The 10669-nt window shown below is 39.1% G+C and overlaps 2 protein-coding genes across 5 annotated transcripts in view; one reads left to right on the top strand and one right to left on the bottom strand.

The window, feature by feature from the left end:
• Nucleotides 1–10669, top strand: part of COQ10A (coenzyme Q10A) — a 65002-nt gene that overhangs the window by 50677 nt on the left and 3656 nt on the right. Inside the window, exons 5-6 of one of the 4 annotated variants that reach the window (XR_009153102.1) lie at nucleotides 6188–6256; nucleotides 8508–8757. The exons of 1 other annotated variant lie outside the window; for it this stretch is intronic. Coding sequence is in view for 1 of the 3 variants with exons in the window: in XM_058165929.1 (XP_058021912.1) it covers nucleotides 6188–6256 (69 nt within the window). In the remaining 2 variants the exon portion in view is untranslated. Of the gene's footprint in view, nucleotides 1–6187; nucleotides 8758–10669 lie in introns of all 4 variants that reach the window. 2 more of the 4 variants (XR_009153101.1, XM_058165929.1) reach the window with 2 other exon arrangements.
• CS (citrate synthase) overlaps nucleotides 1–10669 on the bottom strand; it is a 44029-nt gene that overhangs the window by 28141 nt on the left and 5219 nt on the right. The gene's annotated exons all lie outside the window — the stretch shown is intronic.

A 10669-nucleotide genomic window follows, 5' to 3' on the forward strand; every position in this document is an offset into this window, starting at 1 on the left:
AGATCTGATTTTATCTAATCATAGCACAGAAATAAGCCACAGTGACAGTGAAAGGGCTCTGCTGATTATTTAATAAAGACACTGAACATATGAAGCTGCTGCTCTCTACAAATAACACAACACAACACGTCTGCCTTGCCTGCCAGCAACTCTCAAGGTTTCAAGACTGCAGTGTTTGCCAGCCTTTCAGGGGTCAGGGATTGAACACAGAGCCTTCTGCGTGGAAAAATGCATCCCTTAACATACATTTTGAGTTGTATTTTGCATACAATTCTTCAGACTGATACTCTTGTCTAAACCCGAGGCAACAATAGACTATCTGAGTTACATCCCATTACATCGAGTCAAACCTCTGCAAAACCTTTGACGTGATAAAGCTACTTTCCCCCCATAAGTAGAAATAGTAATCAGTGCTTTCTAGAACTCAGCCGAATTATAGAATGCTAGTTTTTTAATAAGTAATTTCACAAACATTGCTGACAATTTCTTGCCTACTTCCAGCTGACTTTCAGCTTCCTTGCAGAAACTTCTCAGCATCCTTGAACTCGTGTTTGTTCGTGTCTCTTTTTATCTGCTTACCTCTTCAACAGCTTTCCTTCTAATGCCTTCTGAGGAGCACATACATGGAGGCTTTTGTTCTTGGGCAGCCCATGTAGCAAGTGAGCAATCTGGTTTGACACGTACATTTCTCTGATTGGCAAAAAATGTCCCACTACAGACACTGCTAAGAGCTAGGCCCATTAAAAATATTGGGGCATCATCAAACTCTTTCAGAAAATGTTATTGCTGTTTCCACAAAGTCATTCCATTAAATAAAAAGCAGAGAAACCAGAATTTCTGACCAGAAATAGTGACTTTCAATTTTAAGACTATTAAATAATCAATTATACTGTCAAAACTGGAAGTTCAACATTAAAAAAACAGCAGCGTAGCTTAGTTTTAGCTTGCACCAGAAAGCTGTTTTACTCCTAAAGTGGATCAGAAAGAGGAAGAAAAAAAATCTCAGTCACTGCTCAACAAACGGCGGAGACTTAAGGACAAGCGGTGTGGTTCTTAGAGCTGTATCTAAGCAACTTTTATTTCTTCTTTACTCTGGACTTAAGAGAAATATCCTGGGACACTTCCCAAAGGAAGGCTGTAGAAAAACAATATTAATTGGATGATACACAAAATATGGTTATTTCAAGTCATTTTTATGGGCAAGTGATTGAATTTCCTACGGATATTTGAATTATCTTCATACAGATGGTCCGGGACAAGTGCAATTTTATCTAATCGCAACACTTGGCAATCCTGACACTCTGTGAGCTGCACTGATTGCCAGTTTTCGGGTACAATTCAAGGTGCTAATTATCACTTCTAAAGCTCTGCATGGCATGGGTCCATGTTACTTGAGGAAGAGTCTTATCCCACTGAGGCTGGTCCACCCCATCCGTGCAAACAAGAGGGGGCATACTGCCAAAAGTGGAAGTGCAAAGATGTACCCTCGGAAGAAGACATAATAAATAAAATTTATAACTGCGTAGAGATGGATAGACTTACCCTAGAACTTAAAGATAAATGTGAATCAAGATACTACGAGGTCTGGAATAAATTTTATGATTGGCTTGAGAGGAGGAAGAATGCCAGAAAGTAGGGATAAGGAGTGTCTGGAAATGTATATATCAATGTATATTGTATATTGTAATTATGAGGGTAGAATAGTTATATTAAATATGCATGTGTAATAGGATGTATAGAGTTGTATAGCATAGTATATACTTGATATAAATGGAATTAGGAGATATGTAAACCTATATATAAACTGAGAACATGACATGGTAAATTAGATTTGACATAGATGTTAAAAACCAGAGACATGGAGCAAAGTCCACAGTTTTTGTTTTGTTTTTAAAATTCAATTAAAAAAAAAAGTGGGGACATATTGCAGATCCCATCATTCAAGGAATTTCGGCTGGCGGGGTCCAGGAGGAGAGCCTTCTCTGCCATGGTTCCTGGACTTTCTGAACATCTTACCCCCCCCACCCCCCGAGATGAGATCAGTTCCCTCATTTCTGATCTTTCACAAGAGCCTTAAGACCTGGTTCTGCCAGATGGCTTCGGGCCCCAAATCGGAAACATCGCACCAGATGTGGTTGACAGATTAGGAGAAACCCCCACCCTGTGTAGTTGGCTCTCTCTTTTCCCATTTTATGACCCCAATTTTACTTTGATAGTATTGTCATTTTATTGGGTTAGGAATATTTGTTGTTGTTAAGTTTTAATGTTTTTATGCTGTAAGCTGCCTAGCATCTCTTCAAAATGAGATGGGCATAGAGATGGGAAGGCCTGGACGAAAAATGGAAAAATTGGGGGACGGAGGGGAAAGCAGAAAAAAACTGTTTTCCCAATTTTTTCCATTTTTTCCAAGGCCTCTCTAGCATACGCACCAAATAAATTTAATAATTAAATTTAAAAATCCCAATCCTATTGCTTTTGTTAACCAAATTCCACCAATCAATAGCCAAGGACCCTTCTAAATCCAAGCCATTCCCAGGTAGGTCCTTCCTAGTCCCAAGCCAAAGAGACTGTCTATACCCCCAACTCTGCCCTTTTGGCCACCCTGCAGCCTGCCTTCTGGGACAGAAAGGAGCCCCAGAATCCTGCGGTTCTAGGCCTGCTTGCCATGCGGTGGCTCTGGTGGCTACTTGCCAGGAAGCCCTGGATGCCCCTAAAGGCCTCCAACATTTGAGCCTGGCTCAGAAGTGAGCACAAAGGAGCTTCTTGGTGTACCGTAGCTCTGGAGCTGAAAGTTCAAAGGGCTACAGTTCAAAGCACTTCACAGTGCAAAGCCCAACCCCAGCTTAGTCCAGCCCAGCACTGCAGCGCAAAGCCCCAGCTGCCCTAGGAAACCCCAGCCCAGTCCCAACTGCAGTTACCCTTGCCAGCCCGCAGCTTGTGGCCCCTGTTGCCCTATGCTCTGCCACCCCAGCTGACATTCATCATTTTCTTGCTTATGCTGCTGACTATGTGAAGCCATTTTCTCGCAAGGAAACCATCATGCACAACCTGGGAAAGAGAAGCCTCATGCAGCCAGCACTTCCTTGGAAAGGGCCAGGTCGGGCATGCTTGGTCAGTAGTAGAGCAAGAAGACAACAGTCAGCTAAGGCAGTGGAGGTCCTGTATAGTAAGGGATCAAAAGGGCATACATGGGGGGGAGAAAGGGGGGGGGGAATAGGAGGAACTGAAGTGTCCCTGCGGTCTTAAGTACAAGCAGGTTACCAAGCACCCGAATTTTGATCACATGTCCCTGGAGATGCTGCAACAGCCATAACTACAGAGTCTTTTCATTCAGTGTTGCCATAATTTCAAATGGCCACTGAATGGTCGTAACTTGAGGACTACCTGTGTTCTCAACTAGCACTGGCTGTTCTAAAGACACCATTTGGAAGATCAGGAACAGTATCGCTGCAATTATTCCATCATAATATTTAACTATGTGTTAAAGTATAGAATACTTTAACTAGTGTTTAGTATGGAATATAAAAATAATAATAAAAAAATAATTTGTATATACCTCCAGGCAGTGGTGGGATTGCAGTAATTTAATAACCGGTTCTCTGACCTAATGATTTCTTCCAACAACCAGTTTGCTAAACTGCTCAGAAAGTTAACAACCAGTTCTCTCGAAGTGGTGCAAACTGGCTGAAACCCACCACTGCCTCCAGGGCTATACTTTTATTATAAACTCTACACTAGCTTTTTGTAGGTGTTGAGTTTACATATTCAGCGTTTCAAATTAATATTTACAAAATCCTAAAGGCTTTGGAATTTAGTCAGATTTAGAAAAAAAGCTGTTTGTTTTTATTATTTTGAGCTGTGAGTTATTACTGCAGATATTTGGACAAGTGGGCTAGGTGGGTTAGCAATTTAGATGCTTTTTCTGTTTTTGTAAGACTTAATAAAGATATTAAGAGGCAATATGGAGATCACAACCTAAGGACTTCACCGTGTCCTTGAAGATTCAAAAATCTTGTTTACCAAAAATCTAGATATGCAATTACCCTGTAAATCTGTAATTCTTTGGATTGTATCAGATACTAGCTGGACGCCCGTGCTTCGCTACTAAACTATGTGCTAGGACTTGATAAATTGACACTTACAGCCTGAAACCTAATGTAGAATGTGTAACTCCATAGCATCAGAGTGAGTTAATATAATGCAACCGACAGTTGGAACAGAGGGGGAGGGGGAGTACATGTAGCCCACAGCATCCATCGGTATTCATCTGGCTAGCATCCTGTCAGTGTGTGAGAGAGTTGAGGGGTGTTTGGAAACTCAAACAGTGTTTGCTGTGTGAGCAAGGAGAAGACAGGAAAGAGGCCAGACGTGGTTTAGCTCAAGTGTTCTGTATTAAAACTGCTTGCTGCTGTGAAAGTAAAACTGAAAGTGAAACTCCTCTCTTCTGCTTGTGTTTTGCATTTAGAACAGATTTCTTTTCAGGTGGGGAGGTGGAGTAGAACTCCTTAGCATCGGAGCGTGTTAATAATAATATAGGAAATACTAATGCACTGATGGTCATTTTGAAAAATCCTTTCTTAGTGAGCACCTAGAAGCCAAGAGGAACATATGTGGCAAATTTCAAGTTTGTAGGCTTTACAGTTCTGGAGATTTTGATTACGGTGTGAGTGGTTTTTGCTTTTATATATAGAGATTATTTGAATGTAACCTACTGATATTCAAGATAAAAGAAAGCTAGGAAGCAGTTAAGAAGCTATAATTTGGGCATATTAAGACATATATTACGAGCAATGATATTATTATAAAGCAATTCATTTTGTGAATAGTTATAAGGTTAGCTTGTATGTATAAATAGGTGAAAAATATAATGGACAGTATTATAATAATTATAAACTGCAATACCTGGAGACCAAATAGAAAGAAAAGAAGTGAAGAAAATAACAAAATATAAAGTTTTGCAAATAGAAATACAACAATTGTAGCAAAAGAAAGCAAAGCTCCTACCAATAGTAATATTGGACACAATTCCAAAAACATTTGGAGGAGCACCACTTGAACACCATCAGCATTGACAAAATCGCAGTCAGTCAATTGCAAAACGTCGCTTGGAACAGCTCACATCCTGCACCGATATCTTTAACATCATTAGACAACGTCTGCCTATCCCAAGTCCTTGGAAAGGATTCAAAAATGCCAAATCCAGTTAAAAACATCTGGCTGTGTGACCAACCATAACGTAAGCACAAGTAGACCTTGTTTAACAACTGCTCATTTAGTGACCTTTCAAAGTTAGGACACACCACCCAGAGCTTCTTTTGACCATTTTCAAAATTCCAATCCCCCCTCCCCACGGTCATATAATTGCATTTTGGGTGCTTAGCCACCAGCTCTCATTTATAGCTATTTGCAGGGTCTCATGATCACATGGACGTGATTTCTGGCATTTCCCCCCCTTACCAACATTTTATTTTGGCTTCTGGCACAAAATGTCTAAACCGGACACACTTAACAGCTGTAGAGGTCACCTAATGACCACACTGTTTGACTAACTACTGCTGTCAACAAGGCTGTAAAATCAAATGTAGTCACATGGTGACCCGCTTAAAACTGCCATGAATTACAGCTGTATTTCCAGGCTCAATTATGGTCATAAGTCTAGGACTACCTACATAATGAAATTGTCATTTTGTATTACTGAATTGAATCTAAGCCAACTATATAATTCAAAAATAGCCTTGCGAATTATTTACATTTCTGAAGTGAAAATGGTAGTTATGTGTTCCTGATACTAGTATAAATCATTTGCTGTGTCCATTTGGATGACTTTATCTCCTATGCAACTGGCCACAAAGCAGAGAACTAAAATCTAGCATCTATCACGCAAACAATGTTAGCATGCACCAGGTGCATGTGCCCCCAAATGTTAAAAGTGGCTTCTAACCACTTCAACATTTACACTGCTTTTCTTTCACAATATCACTTTTTTCCTGTGCATTTATTGCCCCACTCATATTTTTACAGTTGGTTGGGGCAGTTAAAAAACAAATCAAAATTAAAAGGAATTTTCTGTCTGTACTTTCTGTTATAGAAAAAAAGTCATTCTTTGTTACAAAATTTATCAAATAAAGCTCATAAGGTTCAAAACATGTTGGCTGTATTGTACTATAAATCTCCGTTTCTTTTTAAGATTGTCTGTTGGCTTTCAGCTCACAAACATGGAAAGCAAACTAAATATGACTACACAATACAACTTTGGGTAAGTCAATTATTAACCATTACTCTCAAGTTTAATACAAGCATAAACTTACCATATATACACCCATGCTAAATGCATTGCTAAACTCTATGAATTCCCACACACTTAATGTCACTAGCAAAGTTGAACTTCAACTGAGAAACCAGCAAGCGACCATATCAAGTCTGCTTCACTTTAACTTGTCAACCGGGCCACAATGGCTGCATTCATATATTTCACTAGGGTTAACTAAAAAGATTCTATGGTTTGGACCATACAATGTTTTATAGAGATAGGCCTTGACCATTCAAAGTTACGATGAACTTCAAAAAATCTTACAATCCATCCTCGAAATTATGACTGTCACCCCTCCACATTTATACGAATGTGTTTTGGATGCTTGGGAACAAGCTTGCATTTACAACCAACTGTAACATTCCATGGTCATGATTGCAGTTTGTGACATTTTTGCCGGTTTCCAGCAAAAAAATGCCCATTCAGGAGAAGGGAATTGCTTAACCACCACGTGAATTATTTAATGACCACAGCCACTCATTTATAACAAACATAAAAGCGATCATAAAATCGAATCCTATTTTGTGATGCCTCCACTTACAATTGCAACAATTTATGTCTGAGATTCTGGGCTCCATTATGGTTGTAACTTGAAAACTATTTGTATTTTGTTTGATTCTGTTTGGTTTTAGCTTAGCATGCTTTGTGGAATGTCCAGGTTTCTCAGATCTACAATACCTCTCATACTTTATCTGATCCAGGGCAGAAGAGAAGAGAGTCAGAAAAGCATTTAGGTTAGCAACATAAACAAGCTTCAGGGAAGCATGAGAATAATCCCTAACTATGTTATGTTGACACATATATTGGGTGTTCCAATAAAAGGGAGTATGTATAGCTTATGCTTGAACTGTGCAGTTCTTGATGCTCTGAGTTTAGCTGTTTGTTTGGAACCATTTCATTATCCTACTGGGCACTGATGACGTTACTTAGTTGAGTAATAAAACATCTGTGAGCAAATGACAAAACTTAGAGATCACAAGAGACAAGTTTTAAAAAGAGGGACTCAAAAGTCTCAAAAGACAATAAAAAAGCTAAGCTAAGGAGGAAACAAAAAGATCAACATATATCTCCTTCAGCAGCCAAAAAGCAGATTAACACAATCAAGCGGAAAGTATTTTAATCAAGGAACTACCATGGAGAAAACCACATTCCTACCAACACTGGCAGGACTAGCTATTGTATAAAAATCCCACCCTCAGTAGCACTGATATTATCTAGTTGGGTGATGAAATAACCATGCTCAGAGAGCACCAAGGACTCCACGTCAACTCTGAGCTACATACGTTACATTGAAATTTGCCTTAATAGACTTAACAGGGAATCTAAATGATATAATTTGTAATAGAAACAAAAGCAGTGGAACTGTGGAGGGTTGGTAGTTGCACGCCCACAATTTTCTTTTCAAATGTCCTTCATTAATCAATCAAGTTAGTAACACAAAATACTTTGCTTTTATATAGAATGCAGATTCTAAACCTGCTTTCCAGGATTCAACCTTCCTTTCACCCGCTCTCTCAATTTCATATGCCTCTCAAAACAGGACACACACTTGCATTCTGAAAACCACTGCAGAAAGTATCAAGCATTTGAAATAGGAAGAAATTCCTAGGACCCAGTGATAAAAAAAACAACTCTGCTTCAGACAATAGACCCACCCCCTACTTAAAGGGGCGCTGCTATTTAACTTTCTCACATTAGCGCTTCTCGTACAGTTCAGAACCACCCTGCCCCAAAGCCGTTGATGAGAATTCTAGAATGACTTGTTCTCATTTCTTCAATTAAACTTTCCTTTTACTGAGGAACATCTATGAAATCGAGCTTCCATATGATATATTCACTACAATAATTATTATAGGATTCTGTGTAGTCTTTAGCAATGGGGTTATCTAATAAGGAAGCCAGGAATTTCAACTGATTATATTAGCTTTCCTGCAGATTAGCAATTTGCATGCCAGCTGGGAATTTTAGGAGTTGCAGTCCTAACATATCATGAACTTATCAGGTTGAGGATACGTAGATTAGTGTACATGATCTCTATTTCCATGTTCACCAGATTAGATGTTTAATGTCAAACCAATTTTTGGTTTGGGCAAGACGTACAGAAATAATATAGTTTCAGTAAGCATCATTGTAATGAGTCCTATATTACAGTAGGATTTCCTTTTAAAATCCAAAGCCTTTTTTCCATGCTCTGCAGGTTCAGGCCTTCATGTATGCAGAATGCACAAGAGGAAAACCAAAAAATGTCTAAACACACCTGTATCAGTAGCGGGTTCCACTTACCTTCGCTACCAGTTTGGAATTGGGAGCGTGCGCGCTCACAGCGCTTCTGCGCATGTGCAGAATCATCTGGACATGATGATGTCCGGGCGGGTGGGCAGAGCCTCCCACCACCGCCACTACCGGTTCGTCCGAACCAAGGCAAACCAGTAGAAACCCACCATTATGTATGTATGTGTGTATGTATGTATGTAATTTGTTTGCCACCTATATCAATACAGCTTTAGGATATCTTTTACATCTTTGTGCTGGCAAGTTTAATGGATGAATCTGTTGTCAGACCAGCTAGGGCTCAACTGGCCTATTTCAATAACAGCACTTATTAGCCCTCCATTTCAACACAGCAGCCTAATATTTAAACGCTGCCAGTCAGTCAATGGTTGCACCTAGTAGGCCTTATGTGCATTTAGCTCAGTATAACCAAGCTTGTTTATTATTAGGGTGAGAGACCACCAGGGAATTTCAGGACTGCAAGCTACAGTGGAAAGTTTTAAACAAGCATCCTGAAAGATAGCATCCAGAAATCATTTTTGTCTTGTTGGCAAAAAAAACAAACCCTGCAAGTTTGTGCCCATGTAGTCAACCTTGATTCAATATTTTTATTTTATATATTTTTAAGTCAAACAGAACCAAGGGTTTAACAGAAAATAGAAAGAGAAAACATGTTTTATGTCCATGCTGGAAACTAAGCAGGTTGTCAAAATTTGGAACTTTCTTTCTTCGTACCTAGCACAGAAATGTTCTTTATTAGACAACCATTAACAGGTTCAGAGATCCCCTGATAAACAAACAATGACAAAGTTTACTGTACTACAACCTTCCTTTGCTTTTCTGACCTGCGAAGGTTGTAAATGCATCTGTGAAGGTCGTAAAAGTCTGGTCACAAAGTTACCTTTTCATCACTGTTGTAACTGCAAATGGTCATTATGCAAGGCAATGTCTAACCAAGGACTAATAAATTCTTTCATTTATATAGGTAATTACTATATCCCACACAAAATTTGCCCTAATTTCCAGAAAGCACAGATTAACTGAGCTACTCTCAATGATAGAGCTTGCTACACTTATCAGAAGAAATCTGGGTTTCATTCCCTCCAATGTTGTTCCACAAAATGCTAGCTAGGTAGCAGCATTTAGTGGGCCTCATTTTCTTTGGCATCAGTCAAGCAGGACTGGTCCTGGTTAGTACTTAGATATGAGACAACTAGAAAATCCCAGGGCAACAAGTTAGGCTGAGAAGTAAACAAACAAACCAGAAGCCTGGTTTGGTCTGTACCTTTCAGCCAACACTTGCCACATACTCATATACCTCTCAGAGCTTCAGAGAGACCAAGAAAGTATGTGTCCAGATTCTGCATTTCATGGAATCAGTGCGTACTTACCCCACATGCACATATACAAGCCTGAAACTTACTCTATGCTTCAGTCATTATACATTAACAAGCACCAACACATACATGTGAAAGAAGCATTTCCAAATTCCAAATCAATCCTTCCCATGGATTTGGCTTTTTAATATGCAGCTTTGCTATAGCTGAAGTAAAGGAGGAAGGCATTCATTGGGTTAAAATGGCCTTCAGCGATCCAATTTTTTTAGGTCTAGAAGGGAAAAGCATGCTAGACTGCATATACTATATATTAACATATATATTACACTACACATATAATAAAAAGATTGAAAATCAAGTTCTCACATATCCTGTCCTTCTAAATAGGGTCAGGAATAATAGATAAAGAACCCCATCCAGGCCAATATTTTCTTTCTACAGAAGACAACTTTTTATTTGTCAAGTGTTTATGGGATACTTACATAAATCTACTCAGGTAGCAGAAGATAGGATATGCTGAGACTCTCAAGCAGAGACATGCAACTGCAGTTTTATTTTTCCCAAATTTACCAGGAGTAATTAAAGATTATCAGCCTTGATCTGCTTGGCTTCCTAATGTTGACACTGAAGCTACGTACATTTACAGAAAAATAGAATACTATTCCCATTTTCAGATCCTCTCATTATTTAGAGGACAGTTAAATGCCAATAACCATACAACCCTCAATATTTAGCACCATGAGCGGACACC

The sequence above is a fragment of the Ahaetulla prasina genome, chromosome 2, assembly GCF_028640845.1.
Source record: "Ahaetulla prasina isolate Xishuangbanna chromosome 2, ASM2864084v1, whole genome shotgun sequence".
Taxonomy (NCBI): Eukaryota; Metazoa; Chordata; class Lepidosauria; order Squamata; family Colubridae; genus Ahaetulla; species Ahaetulla prasina.